At 48.8% G+C, this 18327-nt stretch overlaps 1 protein-coding gene across 4 annotated transcripts; it reads right to left on the bottom strand.

The window, feature by feature from the left end:
• Positions 1-10474: 10474 nt before the first annotated feature.
• Myorg (myogenesis regulating glycosidase) lies at positions 10475-17927 on the bottom strand. 4 transcript variants are annotated; one of them, XM_021161291.2, is made up of 4 exons: positions 17830-17927; positions 17050-17123; positions 14707-14751; positions 10475-14571 (listed from the first exon to the last, which is right to left on the bottom strand). In XM_021161291.2, the coding sequence occupies exon 4, from the start codon at positions 14507-14509 to the stop codon at positions 12359-12361; it is 2151 nt and encodes a 716-aa protein (XP_021016950.1). In that variant the 5' UTR covers positions 14510-14571; positions 14707-14751; positions 17050-17123; positions 17830-17927; the 3' UTR covers positions 10475-12358. The 4 variants fall into 4 exon arrangements, with proteins under 4 accessions (XP_021016950.1, XP_021016949.1, XP_085695541.1 ...); XM_021161290.2 differs by lacking the exon at positions 14707-14751; XM_085839415.1 differs by lacking the exons at positions 17050-17123; positions 17830-17927 and adding an exon at positions 15050-15115.
• Positions 17928-18327: the final 400 nt, after the last annotated feature.

Here is an 18327-nt window from a genome sequence, read left to right as displayed (position 1 = left end):
TAGGAAGCTGCTTCTTTCTTATCTCTGCCTTGTTAGGTCGTCCCACTGTTAACTCAGGATGCCCCAGACTTTCTCCCGACATGACCAGTTGACTTAGCCTCTGGTCCTGGCTGTCTCCTCCCTCCTTCTCCCATATATTCTGTGTCTGGGACATACACTCAAAACATCATCATTGTGAGGCAAGGCGTAGGGGCTGAGAAAGGAGTGTGGCTCAGTGGCGTCTAGAGAGATGTCTGCTCTGTCACTGTTTTGCTATGTGATCTTTGGAAGTCTCAGGCTCTCCAGCCTCATTCTCCTTGTGTGATAGGGAGATGATAACAATGACTCTTGGAACAAACACAAGGCCGAGAGACGAAAGTCAGCATGGCTGTTTCTGAAATCGGATTGCCCTGGTGCTCCTTTTTATTCAAATGAGACCCTAGCCCACAGAATGTTGCTGCCAACTCTCAGCATAGGACTTCTCTGAGTTTAAAACCTCTCTAAAAATGCCTTCACAAACAAGCCCAGAGCTGTGTCTCCTAGGTGATTCCAATCCAATCAAATAGACAAGGAAGACTAGCACACGCACACACACACACACACACACACACACACACCCCACATGAATAACTGTTGACTTGGGATGGTGATGTAGGTGTGTTATACAGACTTTCAGCTTTTCAGTCTGTTTGACATTTTCTCAGGAGAAACCTTGGGAAGCTGCAGGATTATAGATCCAGCCCATCAGAAGAAGTGAGGCAAGACAGTCACCTTAGCCTAAGAGTTGGAGGTCCACCTGGACAACGTTGCTTGACTCTGATCTTTTGCATGCCAGAGGCAGTGGCAGGGGTCAGGGGCCGTGAGGGGGGAGGGGGAGGCGATTGGATCTTTGTGAGTTCTGGGCCAGCCTGACCTATAGAGTGAGTTCCATTATGAAATGGTTAACTCTAGCTAATTAACATATAACTCACTTTGCTGCCATTGTTCATTCCCTTAACAGAGTCTCCACAGGGATGGGGATGCAGCTCCACTGATAGAGTGCTAGCCACACATATATGGGGTATGGTAGGGTCCCTTTAATCCCAGCACTCAAGGCAGATGCAGGCAGGTCTCTGTCAGTTCATAAGCTTATCTGGCAATTTAGAAAATAAGATTTGGGGAAAAAATGTTTCTGGGTGGAGAAAAAAAGAATGACAATTGTCCTTTTATTTCGATTTTATGAATTTTCCAAGTTTTCTAAAATGATATTACCTTTGTAAAATATCATAGTTTTTAATTTCTTCTTTTTTTTTTCTTTTGGTTTTATGAGACAGGGTTTCTCTGTGTATCCCTGGCTGTCCTGCAACTCACTCTGTAGACCAGGCTGGCCTCAAACTCAGAGATCTGCCTGCCTCTGCCTCCCGAGTGTGGGATTAAAGGCGTGCACCACCACACCCAGCTGCGTTTTTAAAATATTTTATTTCTATTTAATGTGCCTGTTAATAGAAGGCATGTTTTGTTTATGTTTGTTTTGAATCTTGGCTTTTTGTAAGAATTAAATTTAAAAAAAATTTTTAGATTTATCTATTTTTTAATTTTTATGTGTGTGTTTGGTCTGAATGTATGTGCACCACTGTGTGCAGTGCCCAAGAAGGCCAGAAGAGGGCATTGGATCCCCTGGAAGTGGAATTCAGCATGTGGGTGGTAGGACTTGAACTCAGGACCTCTGGAAGATCAATCAGTGCTCTTAACCTCTGAGCATCTCTGCAGCCTTTGTTCTTTTGGCTTTTGGGGGCAGAATCTTAAGTATGTAGTCCAATTTGCCCTCAAATACACAATCCTCCTGTCTCAGCTTCCTGGTGCTGGACATACAGGCCTGTAACACCACATCCAGCTTAAAAGACATATTTTTGAAAAGAGATTTTTGTTCCTGTAAAATACAAAACAGAACAAAACTGTTTTGGGTGTGAGCAGAAAATTCTCAAAGACTATAAACACTGTTTGTGAGCAGATGTAGTTTTTAACAGTATGGAATTTCAAAGGGCTGAGAAATAGGAAAGCAAGGACTGAGGATAATGGAAGATGTCTTTTAATTACAAAGGACATTTAGCTGGGCAGTGGTGGCACACACCTTTGATCCCAGCACTCAGGAGGCAGAGGCAGGTAAACTAGAGGCAGGCAGAGTTCTAGTTTAGAACTCTGTGAGTTCTAAACTAGCCTGGTCTACAAAGGAGTTCCAGGACAGCCAGGGCTACACAGAGAAACCCTGTCTTGAAACACAAAACAAAACAAAGGAAAAAAAAAACAAAAAATATAAAGAAAGGAAGAGAGAGAGAGAGAGAGAGAGAGAGAGAGAGAGAGAGAACAGTTCTTCCTTCTTTGACATCAAATCAAACTTTATCCAGGAACAATGAGTCAGATGTGTTATCTATAAAGGTAAAATAATAACAGGTGGAAAAGGCTGGCCCCAGATTCCTGGTTTCTGCTTATTCTAAAAAACAGTCCTGCTCTGTACTCAGGTGGACCTTGGATTTGAAGGGACCCTTCTGCCTCGGTTTCCTGAGTGCTGGGGTTCATGGCATGTGCCACCACACCTGGGGTGGAGGTTTTAAAAATAAAAACAACTAAGACATGATTTATACATAGCAGAGTACATTTTTTTTTTCTGAGACAGAGAAGATCTCATTACAAAGCAGTGGCTATCCTGAAACTCTGTAGACCAGGGTGGCCTTGAACTCATAGAGATCCACTCTACCTTCCAAATGTTGGCATCAAAGGCATGTGCCACCACACCCGGCAGTACTTCGTTAAAAAGGTATAACTTAGTAGTTCTCCTTTATTCACAAGGCTGTGTAATTATCACCACCACAACCTAATTTTAGAAGATTCTCAACAGTTAAAAAAGAAACCATCTTATACCTGTTAGCGATCCTTCCGGTGTCCTCTCGGCCACCACCCACCCGACTTTCTGCATAAGCTCCCCATCCTCCGCATTTCACTTAACTGGAATCCTGCGACCTGACATGGGAGGTGGCAGGCAAAAGGAACAGGGTTCAAGGTCGTCCTGAGCAGCTAGAAAGTCCAAGGTCAGCCTGGGCGACTTGAAACACCATCTCCGAACAAAAGTCAGTAAATATATGTGTTGAACCAGACAATTAGTGACCTTTTGTGTCTTGCTTCTTTCATTTAACATGTTCCCAAGGCTTACTCCTGTCATTTCTCCTTCCACTGTTAGGATGATAGCATTGTTGAAATATAACAACCCTGTTTCAAAAGAAAAGAACAAAAAAACAAACAAAACAAAAAAACCAAGAAAAGAAATATAGTTCGTATGTCATATGAAACACCCATTTTAAAGCGTACACTTGAAGGGCTTTAGTATATTAATGGAGTTGTGGAATTATAATTTTTAGAACTTTTTAATCACCCCTCAAAAAACCAACCAAACAAAAAAGAATAAAAGCAGCCAAACCAATAAAGCCAAACCCACAACCATCTGCAATCAAGCTGTTTCTCCAAACCTTAGCAACCACACTCTGCCGTGAGTCTCTTACAGACTTGCCTGTTCTGGACATGCCATGCAGTGGACTGATGCGACATGTGGTCTTTTGTAACTAGCATTTTCAGGGACAATTCATTCAGTAGCATGCATTACTACTTCATATTCCATGGTTTCAATTGTCCATATTGGGTTGACCCAATTTGAGTGGTTCCTACTTTTTTTTATTAGCAATTATTAAAAGTGCTTCAAGTTCTGTGGAAGAATTTTCATTTCCTCGCATGTAATTAAATGTAGAATTCCAGTGTTAGGTGGTAGCTACATGTCTAGCCTTTGAGGTATTAGACTGTTTTTTGGTTGATTGGTTGGTTTTGGTTTTGGAGACGGCCCTGGCTGCCCTGGAACTCACTTTTTAGACCAGATTGGCCTTGAACTTACAGCGATCGATCCACCTGCTCCTACCTCCTGAGTGCTGGGATCAAAGGTGTGCATCACCTCACCACCACCTGGCCACCAGCCTGGTTTTAAAGTGGCTGTACTTCTTACAGGTCAATCAGAGATGTTTGAAGGCTGGGCTATCTATACATTCTCTCCTACCTCTGTTACATCTGATGATGATGATGGTGGTGGTGGTGGTTGTGGTGATGATGATTGGCACTAGTGAGAATGTAGTGGTATCGGTGACTTTATCCGTATTGCTCTGGTGGAATATCATTTTGAATATCTTTTCATATGTTTATCAGTAATGATCAGGTCATCAGGCTTAGTAGCAACTGTCTTTACCCACTGAGCCATCCTGCCCTTTATTTTATTTTTATTTTTTATTTTGTGCTTTCTTGATAATGTATTTTAAAGCAGGGAATGTTCCAATTTAATGAAGCTAAATTGGTGTACTTCTTTTGTTGAGTATATTCATAGTGTCTTAAGTGTGTGATCTAAGGTAATGGAGATTTACATAAATTTTTTCGGTACTAGGGATTGAATCCAGGTCCTCATCTATGCTGGAAAATACTCTGCCACTCAGATACATTCCCAGCCCTCATCTGACTTATGTGGGAGAGGAGGTTTTGCTAAATTGCCCAGACTGGCCGTGAACTCACTGTAACCCAGGCCTTGCTGTGTGAGCCTACTGCCTTCTCCTGAGTAGCTGGGATTACAGAGCTTCAGCACCAGAACCAGGCCTTCTGGGAGTTTAACGTCTTAGCTGTACTTAGGCCAGAGATGCATTTTGAATTAATTTTTTATGGGATAGGAAGTAGAGGATCCAACACCGATCACACTCTGTGAGTATTCTGCTGTTGTGGCACCAGTTGTTAAAAAGATGACACCCGATCTTGCCAGGCAGGTGTGGTGATCCACTCCTTTAATCTCAGCACTCTGGAGACAGAAGCAGGTGGATCTCTGTGAGACTGAGCCAGCCTGGTCAACATAACGAGTTCCAGGACGGCCAGGGCTACCCAATAGAGAGAGACTGTCCAAAAAAAAAATCTTGGGCTCAGCCCACTACTCCGATTCACACTGAGCGCTCCACTGAGGAATCAAAACCTTAAAAAGTGGAAACATTTCAATTCCCCAGGAACCAAGCTGGGCTCCTCAGAGGGAGACACGGACAGCCCTGACTTGGAGAGGATAAGTCTGGAGCTGAGTCAGCTCCTGGGACACTTGGCCAGGGGAGAGGGCAAGCCAGAACTGAGCTGGTCTCTGAAGTTCTTCAAGGCCTCACCAAATATGATGAAACTAACATAGTAGCCAAGCAAACCTGTGCTAGTGTCACTGCTTAGCCCCCTACCAATCACATCAGAGGTCAACTAATGCTCCTAGGAAGTTCCACCAGCCCTGCATAAAAGGGGCCTCAGAGCTCCTTGGGTCATCACCATTTTGGTGAATGGTTGAGCCCTGCAATGCTGGTAATTTCTTCAAGATCAACACTCCGTCTTTGCACACTATTTGAGTCTGTGGGTCTTCCTTCTTGGCGATTCTTGGACCCTAACAACGATACTAAAATATTCTCTAAAACCAGAAAATAATGGATCTTCAGGGTGTGGTGGCACATGTCTTTAATCCCAGTGTAGGAGAGGCACAGGCAGGCAGATCTCTGTTTAAGGCCACCCTACCCTACAAAGTGAGGTAGGGCTACACAGTGAGACCCTGTCTCAAAACAAAAAACCAGATTTCTTTTAATTTATGTGTGTCTGTGTGAATGAATGCTCTATGTATGCAGGTGTTACTAGAGATCTGCAGGGGGGTATCAGAGTCCTTGGGGCTGAAATGACAGCAGTAAGTTATGAGCCACCTGGCATGGGTGCTGGGAGCCAAACCCCTGTCCTTTGGAGGAGCAGCAAGCGCTCGGAACTGCAGAGCTACCTCTCCAGACACCCCTCTCCACCCAAACTATTCTTTGAAATGAGAGAGAGAGAGAGAGAGAGAGAGAGGATTCCTGAGCTGGAAGTATAGTGCATGGAGTTCAGTAGTGGAATGTTCTATCAGCATCTAAGAGACCCAGTACCACACACACACACAATACTGTTTGCAATATCATTTGATTATGCACGTGAGGGTTTTACTTCTGGATTCTCAAACCCATTCCACTGAGCTCATCCTGTTGGTGTGTGTGTGTGTGTGTGTGTGTGTGTGTGTGTGTACCTGTACTGGGTTTGCCTGTATGTGTACCAAGTGAGCACTACAGCCTTTAGAGGTCAGAAGGTCAGTCCCCGGGAACTGGAGCATGAGTTGCTTGTGAGCCACCATGGGGCTGCTGGGAACTGAACCCAGGTCTTCTGGAAGAGCAGCTGCGGCTCTCAGTCATGGAAGCATCACTCTAACCCCTCGTTTTTCAATTAAAAAGATTCTCGTGGGGGGGGGGTATTCAGGGTGGGAGGGGCATTGCACGTGTACCACAGTGCACGTGTGGAGGTCAGAGGACAACTAGGTGGGGTCAGCTCTGTCCTCCACCTTCATGTGGTTTCTAGTGATTGCCTAGGTCCGGCCTGCAGAGTATACGCATACTTTATCCAGTGAGATGACAGCTTATCATTACTGTATTATATGTCTTTTGTTTGTTTGTTTGTTTGTTTGTTTTTTCTTTTTTGAGACAGGGTCTTGCTATGTAGCTCTGTCTATCCTGGAACTCATCAGGTAGACCAGAGATCCACTTACCTCTGCTTCCCAAGTGCTGGGATTAAAGGCATTGTCACTACGCCCCACAATATATGTCTAACTTTATGCTAGTATCACATTATCTTTATTATTATATATTTGCAGTGTAAAAATGAAAAGAATGAGCCTTCGAACCTTGCTCCTTTTCAAGGTTGCCTTGGCTACTCTGGGTCCTTTAAATTCCCCTGTGGGTTTTGTCTGTTTACTTACTTGTTTGCTTTTGATACAAGGTCCCACTTTGTAGTTCTGGCTGGCCTGGAACTTACCAGCATGGCCTCAGACTCACAGAGATCCACCTGCCTCTGCCTCTCAAGTGCCAGGGCTGATTAGAGGTAAATGCTATCACACCAGGCCTCCTATGAATTTTAGATCAACTTGTTGATTTCCACAAAGAATTTGGCTGGGATTCTGGTAGGTACTATACTGAATCTGTACGTTAATGGAGTATTGCCATCTTCACAGTTGTAAATATTAATTTATTGCCAGGTCTGCCCTTCTATCTAGGTTATCTATAATGTCTTTCCACAAGGTGTATATTTTCCAATGTACAGCTTTACATTTCTTTTGCTAATTCCTTTAAAAAATACTTTAAGCCAGGGATAGTAGTAGCTCATTCCTCTAATATCAGCACTTGGGATGTGAAGTGGGAGAATTGTGTTTGAAGTCAGCTTGTGGAGACCACATGGTGGCTCACAAGCATCTGACACTCCAGTTCTGGGGAACAGACCTTCAGACCTCTAAAGGCAGTAGTGCTCACCTGGTGCACAGTGCACATCCAGGCAAAATGCAACACACACACACACACACACACACACACACACACACACACACACGAGTTAACTCAAGGCCATTCTCAGTTATATAGTGAATCTGAAGCCTGCCTGGGCCACATGAGATTCTGTCTCAAAAACTTTGAATAGCAATTTTAATAGAAAGCAAGTTGAGTTTTGCCTTTTGTTTTTCTGAGAAATGTATACAGAAAAAGGCATGATTTGATAAAATCATGTTTTAAGGTGGGCACGCCAAGCCTCACAACTGCACAGGGGCCATAAAATTCTGTTCTAGTTTCCAAACCATGCTTAGGGACAAGCAGAGTCCAGGCAGAGCCATGGGTGGTCAGACTCTGGGCACAACGCAACAAAGTATCAAAGAGCAGAGTTTAAACATGGCAGGATTGAAAAGCTAATCTCAGGCCCTGGCCAGGGAAGGGGGAGTATGTACCCTAAGCGGGATAGACTCAACCCCCTGGTCACAAACAAACGGGACTGGGGCCTGATCCAAAGTTTAGAAAGTGACCACAATCTCTTTCCATATCTCACACACAAAGAACATTCATGGAATGACACACCTTTTCTCTTGGCCTGCAGGCAGACACCTGCTAGGTGACTGGGTAAATGCCCGAGGCAGTGGAGAAGGGCGCCTTGCTTCCTGGTTTCCTAACGTGGTTTTACCTATCAAAGGGCCGAGAGGTGGGAAAGCATCTCTCGCCAATAACCATCCATCCTATTTCCTGCCAGGACCCAGAGGAGCTCCTTCTGGATTTGCCCGTTTGCTCTATGCTACCTCCTCTTTTTAGGGTGAGGAGGCGGCTGACAGACTTACCCCTACAGGGGAGGCCTAAGTTTTCCTTTCAGAGGCCCTAGGAAATCAAAATGTCCTCTTGACCTTGAAAACAATGACTTATTTCTACACTGAAGCCATTTATTGAAGACCTCAAGTAACGAGGTTAGAATAGACATTCCTATGCAGGGCTGGTACCTATGGTGCAGCCCTCACAACCATACAGACCGTACTCTCCAGTCATCCTAGCCTTTGGCCTGACCTAATTCTCTGAGGGGCTGGAGGGTGGTGCCAGCTTCCTCCTGCTGCCTCCTTGAGGAGGCCATGGTATAGGTAGGCAGGCAGAGCTCAGACCGCTCCATAACTCTCTCGTGCTCTGGATTGTGTAACCTGGAGTGGGAAAGCCAAAGAGCTGTCCAAAACCACACAGTCCCCGACCTCTAGACTGGGAACACCCAGGAACAGGGCTGTCCTCTGAGTCTTTTCATATCCCCTCCAATGCTGCTTGGAGCAAGCTTGGGGCTTGCCACCTAAAGTTAAATAGCTCCCCTCTTATCAAGCTGCTGGAGAGATCCTGGGGCTTGCTGAAGTAAATGATTACCTTTAAGATTAAAAAAAAAAAAAAAACAAAAAAAACAAAAAACAAACCAGGCTGTGCCTTGGGAGTTGGGCTGTAACCTGTAGGGGTTGTCAGCAGAAGCCCTTGGAGCCAAACAATGGAAGGAAAGGCAACTGCCCAGCTGCCATTGCATTTTCCTTCAAGGCTAAGTCTGAGCACACCTGTCCTTGGCAGGGGATAGTTGTACAGTTGTTCCCAGAACAGAAGGCAGCGTTTCTTCAAATGCTCTTCAAAATATACTTAGATGTACCTGAGGATCTGGGCAAAACAGAGGCACGAGAAGGAGTTGATCTTAGAAGGCTTCACCACCAGAGCCTGGATCCCCCACCCCACAAGGGACATGACTGAACTCTGGACATCTCTCCTAGACTGCTGTGTGGGTTGGACAAGATCAGACACCTGAGTCTGCGGGTCATCTTTCAGAGATTCTAACAGTGGAATGTGGCTGATGAGGTTTCATGTGGAGGCTGTTGCTGGAGTCTTAGAGTAGAGGTGAGAGTCCAGGAATCCTAACAAACCTGACTCCAAAACAGAGAACTTTAATCAGCAGAACTATACCAGGAAGAGAAGGGGGATGATGCTGTCAGCCCTGGCCTTGGAGGCACTCATAGGAGCTCCCAGCTTACCCAGGACTGGGGACAGAGGCTGGAGCAAGAAGCACGTGCTGATCAGCCTTGGTCAGAGTGTGGTCTGGTTGATCATTATCCTAGGATTGGTCTGGCAGGCCTTGTTCAGTTGCCGGGGGTTAGGGGGTAGTTTTGATCCTCGTCACAGATGTTTATCCAGGGGCTCTGTTGTTCCTGGAATCCACCAGACTGTAATGACTCCGTGCAAAGGAAACAGGTGCAAACTGGAGTCATCATACCAAGCTTTTGTTCTGGTTTTTTAGTTAACCCATTAGGCACCCGGAGGGCCAAGAGAAGAGTCAATGCTTTTAGCAAGAGCACCCTGTGTGTCTTTGTTCAACAGCGGCCAGAGGATTGGAAAGGCCAGTGCCCACCCTGGGTTTGGGGAAGGAGAAGGGTCCTGGGTGCTCCGTGAGGAGGACCAGAAGAACGCTTGCTCTGGATCCAGAGATGCTTTGCTCCCAAGTCAGGGGATGGTGGCCAGATGGTGGCTGAGAAAACCCGCTTGGCTAAAGCTCAATCCATTCAAACGCATTCCCAAGCCCCCTCAGTGGCCATTTAGACCCTACGTCCTGACTGCTTTATGTCACACTCACCAACACACACACACACACACACACACACACACACACACACACACATATGAGAGCCTAAGACCAGTAAGCTGTGGTTACAAGGCTGATGGAGGCCATCTGGAGCAATGCTAGGCTTCCCAGATCCGATGTACAGGGAGAGAGACACGTTTGGACTACACAAGAAGTACTGGCAGAGACAGAGGACAGGGCAAGGCCAGAAGAGGCTGGAGAGATGGCTCAGCAGTTAAGAGCATTTGTTGCTTTTACAGAGAACCTGGGTCCGGTTCTCAGCATCCACATGGTGGCTCACAACCATCCATAACACTAGTTCCAGGGCATCTGATGCCCTTTCCTGACCTCCACAAGCACCAGGCATGTATGTGGTGCATGCATACATACATACATGCAGGCATCGTTTATGCATAAAATCGGTCTTTTTAAACCCCCAAGAATCCTTGTTTTTAAGCAAGAAGACAACAAATATTACTCCAATAGCTCTCTTTTATTGAGCACCTACTTTGTGTCAGGCACTTTCCACACGTCTGTGCTTATTATTATATGACCTCAGAGGTAGGTTTTACATCACTCTCACATAGAAAAAAACTGAGGCTCAGTGGGGTAAGCAGCAGCTTATTCAAGGTCACCCAGCTGACTGACAAACGAAGACTGCGAATATGGCTCCCCAGAAGAATGCTTGCTTAGTATTCGGGGCCCTGAGTTCTAGCTTCAATACTGCCAAGAAGAAGAAACCAAAGAATTGGCATTGGAGATGGGCATCGGGGGAGCCCCAAAGCTCTCCCCAGGACCTTTCACCCAGAGAACATTAAAGATTCGGGCACAGGCTCTGAGAGGGAAGCTGAGTTCTATCTACTTCGTTCTCCACCTTCTCTGGCAAGCCTCCAAGTCAGGAAAAACTCACCTCACCATAGTTGGAGCTGATCTCCTTAGAACAAGAGAATTACTGAGATGAAAGCCCTTACCCCCATGCGTGTGTTGGCAGGCATCAGTGTGTAATGTCATTCATGTGCCAAGCACATCTCGGCCCAGAATTAGAACATGGTTTTTCCACTAAGGCTTCACTCAGAGTGCAAGCACTCGAGTGTGTGTGTGTGTGTGTGCAGCGAGGCAGCTGGGTAATCTTAAAGGGCTGTTCATTTGCTACAGTTCTCTCCATTTATAGCAGGAGTTAGGTTGAACTTGGGCTTGCTTTCCCCGAGTCAGTTCCTCAGCCCGACTCTCTTAAACTGGGTTTGGCATTGTCCTAGGGAATCTACCTGAGGGGGGAGGGGCTAGGTCAATGATCAAACAAAGCCTTGATCCTGCCCCTATATCTTCCCTCTAGGCTTATCTAGCATCAAAGACCCATGGTGGGTCTCTTTCTCTCTCTCTCTCTGTCTCTCTCCCTCTCTGACAGAAGTATGGGTACATACACATAGACACAGGTTCTTGAATTAAGGCAACGAGTCCGGCCTGCATGGCCCTGCAAGTCTATCCACTAGACACATCTGGCCCCAGGTCTAGATCCAAAGTTGAGACCAGTATATATACAAATATGTTAACGCAACGTTAGGAGTCTTTTCACAGACAACTAGTTCAGGCTGAGCCCAACTCTCCTATGGACTGCTTCCTTGTCAGCTGGCCAAACCAAACATCTGTATCTTTTCTTCCCCAATGGAGTGGGACAAGGTCAATCACTGTGTGTTGGGAACTCATGGCCTAGCTGCTGTCATCAAGGAGGTACACTTTGTCTTCTTCCTTTTTTTTTCTTCCTTCCTTCCTTCCTTCCTTCGTTTTTGTAGAGCGAAGGGTTTCTCTGCTGTCCTGGAACTCACTCTGTAGACCAGGCTGGCCTTGATCTCGAAGATCCACCTGCCTCTGCCTCCTGAGTGCTGGAATTAAAGGCGTGTGCCACCACTTCTGGGCTAAAGGTACACTTTCTAAATATGGTAGAAAACTATCTGGGAACTTTTAAGAGGATTGGTTCCTCATTTCAGAGGACAAAGATGGCTACAAAGACCAGGGGAGAAGAGGTTTCCCTCTACTTTTAAAACCAGACCCTGTGTAACAGAAAGAACAGACCTTTGACCTCTCCTTTCTCTGGCTGACAACCCAGGGCAGAGGCTTTCTGCAGACTGAAGTGAATGGGCAAGGAGCCGGGGCTCTTAGGATTGTGCGCTGGTGCAGTTCCTCCCCTCCCGGGTCTCACTTACAGCTGTTGGCTGGAGCGCTTTAAAGTCAGTGCTCACTTCCTAGATGGTATAGAGGTGGGTCTTCCTGAGGGTTCACCATTCGCATGTGGGAGAGGATTAAAAGTCTGTATGAAGGCTGGGGTTAGGGCTGTGGGATTCCTAGGTTCTGAGCTGGGTCAGGAAGCCCAGGTGAAATAGGCGACCTCATCCAAGTCGACAGGGTAATCCGTGAGCAGCACCGGCGTCTTGTCAAAAAGCTCACCCTTGTAGCTTCGCCATTTGCCGGCAGGCAGGTAGACATCACGCTCTTGCTTGCCAGGCTCTAGTACGGGCGCCACCAACAGCGTGTCCCCGATGAGAAACTGTGAGTCAATGCGATGAGCCGTTTCATCCCCCGGTGCGATCCACCACAGGGGGCGCACGATGGGGTCGCCAGTGTCCGTAATCTCACCAGCAAGCTCGAGCAACAGTGGCGCCACGAGGGAGGCGCGCAGAGCAGCGAATTTGTGTGCGATGGCTACCACTTCTGCGTCGTACTGCCAAGGAGGGATTGAAAACTGCATGGCAGGCATGAAGGCGGCCACCTCCAGCCAGCGCACGTAGAGCTCGCGCTCTGGCCCCGGCCCATCTTGGCGGCCGGCTGTGCGCTCCGGCACCGCGTTGCCACCTATCATATCGGGCAAGATGAACGGATAGCCCAGCATACTGACGGTGAGCACCGCAGGGATAAGAGAGCGCAGCCCCAGGTCGTAGCCCCATACCGAGTCGCGGTCCACTAGACGGAAGAAGCAGGAGATGTTCTGTGACTGGTACCCCACGCGGACCTCGGCTAGCGAGAAGAAGGGCTCCGCCATCTCGGTGTACCGCCTGCTCCACACACTGGGGTCAGACAGAGGCCTGTAGGTGCTGAAGTCCCGGGGCAGGTAGCTGACCTCACCCGCGTCGAACTTAAAGGAGGTCACGTTGTAGCGCAAGCGCAGGCGCCGTAGGTGTCCCTGAAACCACTCTCGGGCCTCTGGGTGCGTGAAGTCCAGCACTGCGCCAATGCCGTTCCACCAGCGCACCAGCGCGGGCAGCCGGCCCGTGGGCTCGCGCACGAACAGCTCGCGCTCCACACCTTCGCCGAATCTGGACGAGTTATAGTTGACAAACGGATGCACCCAAAGTGTGACGCGGAAGCCGGCATCTCGCAGGCGGCGGAACATGTCACTGGCATTGGGAAACTTGCCCTCGTCGAAATTAAAGTCGCCATAGGCGGGCGTGTACATGTCATCGATTTCCAGGTGGCTGCTGTTGAAGCGGTACTGGCGGATCTGCTGGGCGAATTGCAGCACCTTGTTCTGGTCCACAGCGCGCCCATACAGTGCCCACGTGGACCAAATGGGGTCTCGGAAGGCCTCTGACGCTGGTACCCTGGATGGCTTGTTGAAGTAACGTCGAACCATGTACTTGTGGATGGAGGTGACGTCTGAGCCCACGCACACGCGGTAGCTGAGCTCTGGCGCGGCAGTACGGCCAGCTGGTGGCTTGTAAGATGTGTCGTGGTAGCGTGCCTGCAGTCTCATCGAACGCTCCGTGCTGTTCCAGCCCAGGTGGAAGGGCACTGAATCATTGACTTTGATGGCAGCCGCGCGTGAAGATAACCAGTAGCGCTCAAGGATGCCCCCGAATGCGGCGTCAGACGAGTAGACGTCGCTCGTGACAAATGGCTGCGGTTCTTGCTGGCCATCTAGGCGGATGGGCCAGTGTTGCGTCCTCATCTCTGCGCCGCCATACCAGTGCGCCGCAGCATCTCCCAGAAACATCGCGTGCTCCACAGCACGCCCTGGCACAACTTCCTCCCAGCGCACGCGGTAGCACATTACAGTGTCCTTAGGTCGTACTGTCTGAATAAAGAAGTGCAACGGGCGTCCGTCGGCCGCTCGGGAGCAGCCAAGCAGCGCACCATCCCGGCTGCAGGAGTCAAGATCTAGAGCACCGGAACGGAAGGCCAGGCGGAAGACTTGCTCACCCTTCTGGTTACGGATGGAGAAGCCGCCACGGTTCAGGTCCAGCAGCTCCGCGCGCAGGCGTTCAGCTTTGCGTAGCGAGGCGCTGTAGTAGCACCAGGCCACAACTGCGGCGAGCACCAGCAGCAGTCCCAGTACTGCGGAGCACAGCAGAGGTCTCAGCTCTTTAGTGGGCTTGGGTTTGGCAGGTGAAAAATTGTCAGGCAGGAAAGTGTACATGGTTGCTCGTGGGGTAACTTTGAGACTTTTAGGGCCTGCGTGGCTACCAGGTCGATGTCGGGGATAGGCCTGGCTCGTCTCCTGAAGGTTCTGGGGCATCAGTTCCTAGCGAAGGAAGGAACCACCACACCGGGGCCCATCTGAATCTGTCGGGCTGAAGTCTGCAGAAGGGAGAGAGAGGAAACTGAGTTTTCTGATCCACAGTATTCCCATTTCTGCAGCCTAGTAGAGGGACCAAGAGCTTGACAAATGGCAAAGGGAGGACTCTTGTCCAGGACAGCTGGTGTCCTACTTACTCTCGTTTCTCTCAGGCCCCAATGCTTGCCAAATTGGTGAGAACTCTGTGAATGGAGAGACCCATGTGAATTGAAAGAGTTTGCTTCTGTCCTTCCTCGGTAGAAAACTAAAGGCAGGGAAGCTAGGCTGTGTCCAGGATCCCAGCATAAGCATCGAGCCCTGGCTAAAGAAGGGCTTACTCTTCTAACGCCCTGATAACACAAGGCGAATGAATGGTCCAGCCAGTGCTTTGAGACCTTTAACAGTGCAGTCAGTAGGCTGGCTCCCCTGCCTCTAAAGAGGCAAGGGCAGAGGAAAGGGAACAGCGTTTCTCTGTATAGCCCTGGCTGTCCTGGAACTCACTTTGTAGACCAGGCTAGCCTCGAACTCAGAAATCTGCCTGCCCCTGCCTCCCAAGTGCTGGGATTAAAGGCGTGCGCACCACCATGCCCGGCTTAGTCATGGAATTTGATCTTGAGACCAGCCAGATGGATATCTGGAAATTAAAGAAGACACTCAAAGCCACATCCAGTCACAGAGACTGGTTTGTCAGAGGTAGGACTGGGGTCCAACATTACGGCTGGGTCAGGAGCTTGGTGAAAGATCTTGCTTTTCTGATCTGCCCCTCTTAGCATGCAAACTGTATCCCGCTTTAAGTTATTAATCAAAGTCCATTTCTCTGCCATCTTTCTTCTCTGCTCCCACGGGAGAGGTTGTAACCTTTGCAACCAAAGCTCAAGGCATGCATGATATGGATTCAGCTTCTTTTTTTACACAGTCCAGAAAAGTGGGTCTGATTTTGTGGTCCTCCTGCCCTAATCTCTAGATAGCTGGGATTTCATGCATAGGCCACCACATCTGAGCTCAGCTACTTTTCTGAGCTTCCAGGCCTATCCTGAGACCACCAAGCTCATTCCCTCCCTCATAAATCCTCAAGTCTCCTGCTTTGGGAGATTTCATTTAGCCTGATAACCTTCCCTCTGCCTACCAGCTCTTCAGACAACAGATGCCCACCACCCATATACAAGTCCACACAAGGTACGCTAAACATTGAAATACGTCTGCAGGAAAACTCAGACTCAGGGGCAGATTTGTCTCAACCTGCTGAGAAGGCCACAGACACTTTCTGTCTCAACCCTCAGGGCAGAGTCCAACAAAGAAACAGCGCTGCCAGGTGCACACACAGGGAGACACTGCCATTCCAGTGGTTGCCTAACTCCCCAGCTAGAGTAAGGAGAGACAGAGACTGGCAGATGGTAAGTAGTCGCTTCCCAGATGCCAGTGTCTGTCTGTCTGTCTCCAGTGACTTCCAAGATGATAAACTGCTCAGGCTCTTTGTGAACTCTTCCTTCTCTCCCATGCTGAATCTGTCAAGAATGCCAAGTGCAGGAGCTGGAGAGATGACTCAACAGTTAAGAACACTTAATTTCCAGAGGATCCGGGGTTCGAATCCCAGCACCACATGGCTTCTCACAAACTGTAACTCCAGTCTCAGGGAATCCAATGCTGTTTTCTGGCTTCTGCAGGCAACACACACACACACACACACACACACACACACACACACACACACAGAGTGCACATACATGCAGGCAAATACTCATACACATAAAAATAAATGAATCTTCAAAGGAGAATGTGAAGGGGGCTGGAGAGATGGTTCAGTGGTTAAGTGCACTGGCTGTTCTTCCAGATGGACCCAGGTTCAACTCCCAGCACCCATATGGCAGCTCACAATTGTAACTCCAGCTGCAGGGGAATCTGACAACCCTCATGTAGACATATATGCCAACAAAACACTAATGCATATACAATAAAATAAATAATTGGAAAAAGAATGTCAGGTGCAGATGAGCGTTTTGGTTCTAGAAGACACGATTCAGTCCCATTCTTTTCCCTTCCTTATCCTCTCCCCCAATCCCACACCCCCTAGAGCTCTCTAATCTCTCAGGTCACTCCCCAAGTACAGTCTGGAACAGCCTCTACTTCCTCTTTGATCTCTAACACAAGTTAGAGATCCCCTATCCTCCTTTGGGTAGCAGTGTCTTTTACTGATACTCTCAAAGCTGAGTGGAACCCAAAGAAGACTACAGGGGCCCCAAGTTGGCTTACTGTACACTTATGTTCATTCAACACAAGCAAGGCTACATCCTGGGCATCAAGGGGTTAAGAGGAGAGGGTTTGAGTCTGAATAGGAAAGACTCCCCAAGCCCCAATGCTTACATATTAAATTGGTCTTATCTTATGACCCCTGGGAGCCTGAGAACCTCACCATGATGTCTTCCAAAGCCCTTTCAAAACTTAGGCAGAACCCATTAGGTTTTTTTGATGAAGGACAGGCACCCACAGACTTAAATACCCACCTCGTTGGGCCTCACCATGTTCTTCCAAATGATCCCATAGCATCCAATACCAGCAACACTGCGAGCTGTTGTCCCTTTTATAGATGGGAAAACGCAGAACTCACCCACTGGGATCCAAACCTCCTGCCTCCACCTTCCATCATGAGAGATGGGTGTGGACGGGTGAGGTCTGTCTTTTCAAAAGCTGCAGCAGCTCCAGCTTGCCTCGGGCAGATCAGGACGGTTTTAGGGGTGTGAAAGGGGCAATTTAATGGCATCTGGTATTATAGCCGAGGGGAGGAACTCGGTGGCTCCAGTCTTAGTGGCGTTCAAGACCCCTATAATCTGTCGAGTCTGCCATCTGGCCAACACAGGCTCAACCTCAGTCTTGGCTGCAAGTCCCAAGCCTACAGTTTAAGGGCGGGCCCAGCTCAGCATAACTGAGCCACTTGAGGCAGAGGCCTTTGTGGGACACAGTTGGGAGGGGAGTGGAAATGTCAAAGGCAATTCGATCCTGCCCATCTCCCTCCCCTGCTCAGGGACGGGATCCACAAGGATCAAGTAACTACACTAACACAGCCTGGAATACTTCACACCCACCGGTGGCCCCACACCCCACACGATCCAAAGGGGCAGAGGGAAGGTCAAGGAACCCGTAGCCCGCTGGGAAGCTCTGGCCTGAGGAGGGGTTCAGGTGTCCAGGGACGCTCCACCAACTAGAGCAAGTTCAGGAACTGTGTGCTCCTTAGAAAACTCACCACCCTCACTGGGACCCAAAGGCCTTCAACTAGGTTCACCTACCTCAGTGACCGCCACACGGAAGAAAGGGAGAAGGGTCCTCTGGCTGATCTCTCCACGCTAGCAGGAGTTGATCAGCCACAGCCCTGCGGGTTGCTGCCTGGCTGGGCACCGTGGAGCCCCTCCTGCGCCCCGCCCTCCGGCTACTTGGCCACGCCCAGCCGTCCAATGTGGTTTGAGGCCTGGGACTCCAGCCCCACCCCTAGCGCCCAGCCCCTCCCCCACCGCCTCTGGAAGCTCTGCGTGCCTTGCACAGACTTTCTTCTCACCGCCCTAAATCTGCCCTTTGGGTCCGCCTCTAGTTTGGTTCCACCTCCCGCCTCAGGCACCGCCCTTGCCAGGCCATTGCTAGCCTGGCTTATCCCCAGGCCTTATGGGAGATGTAGTTCCGAAGGAAGGAGTGGCTGACTGTTGGGGTTCTTGCTGAATGTCAGGGTTCTTGCAACGCCAGGCTAGGCTTGCTATGTGTATGAGAGCACAGCAAGGCGAGGGGGGAAGACG

Source organism: Mus caroli, unplaced genomic scaffold (genome assembly GCF_978045245.1).
Source record: "Mus caroli unplaced genomic scaffold, Mus_caroli_1 scaffold_6, whole genome shotgun sequence".
Lineage (NCBI taxonomy): Eukaryota > Metazoa > Chordata > Mammalia > Rodentia > Muridae > Mus > Mus caroli.
Note: the sequence above shows the minus strand (reverse complement) of the source record. Positions and strands in the feature narration are given on the sequence as shown.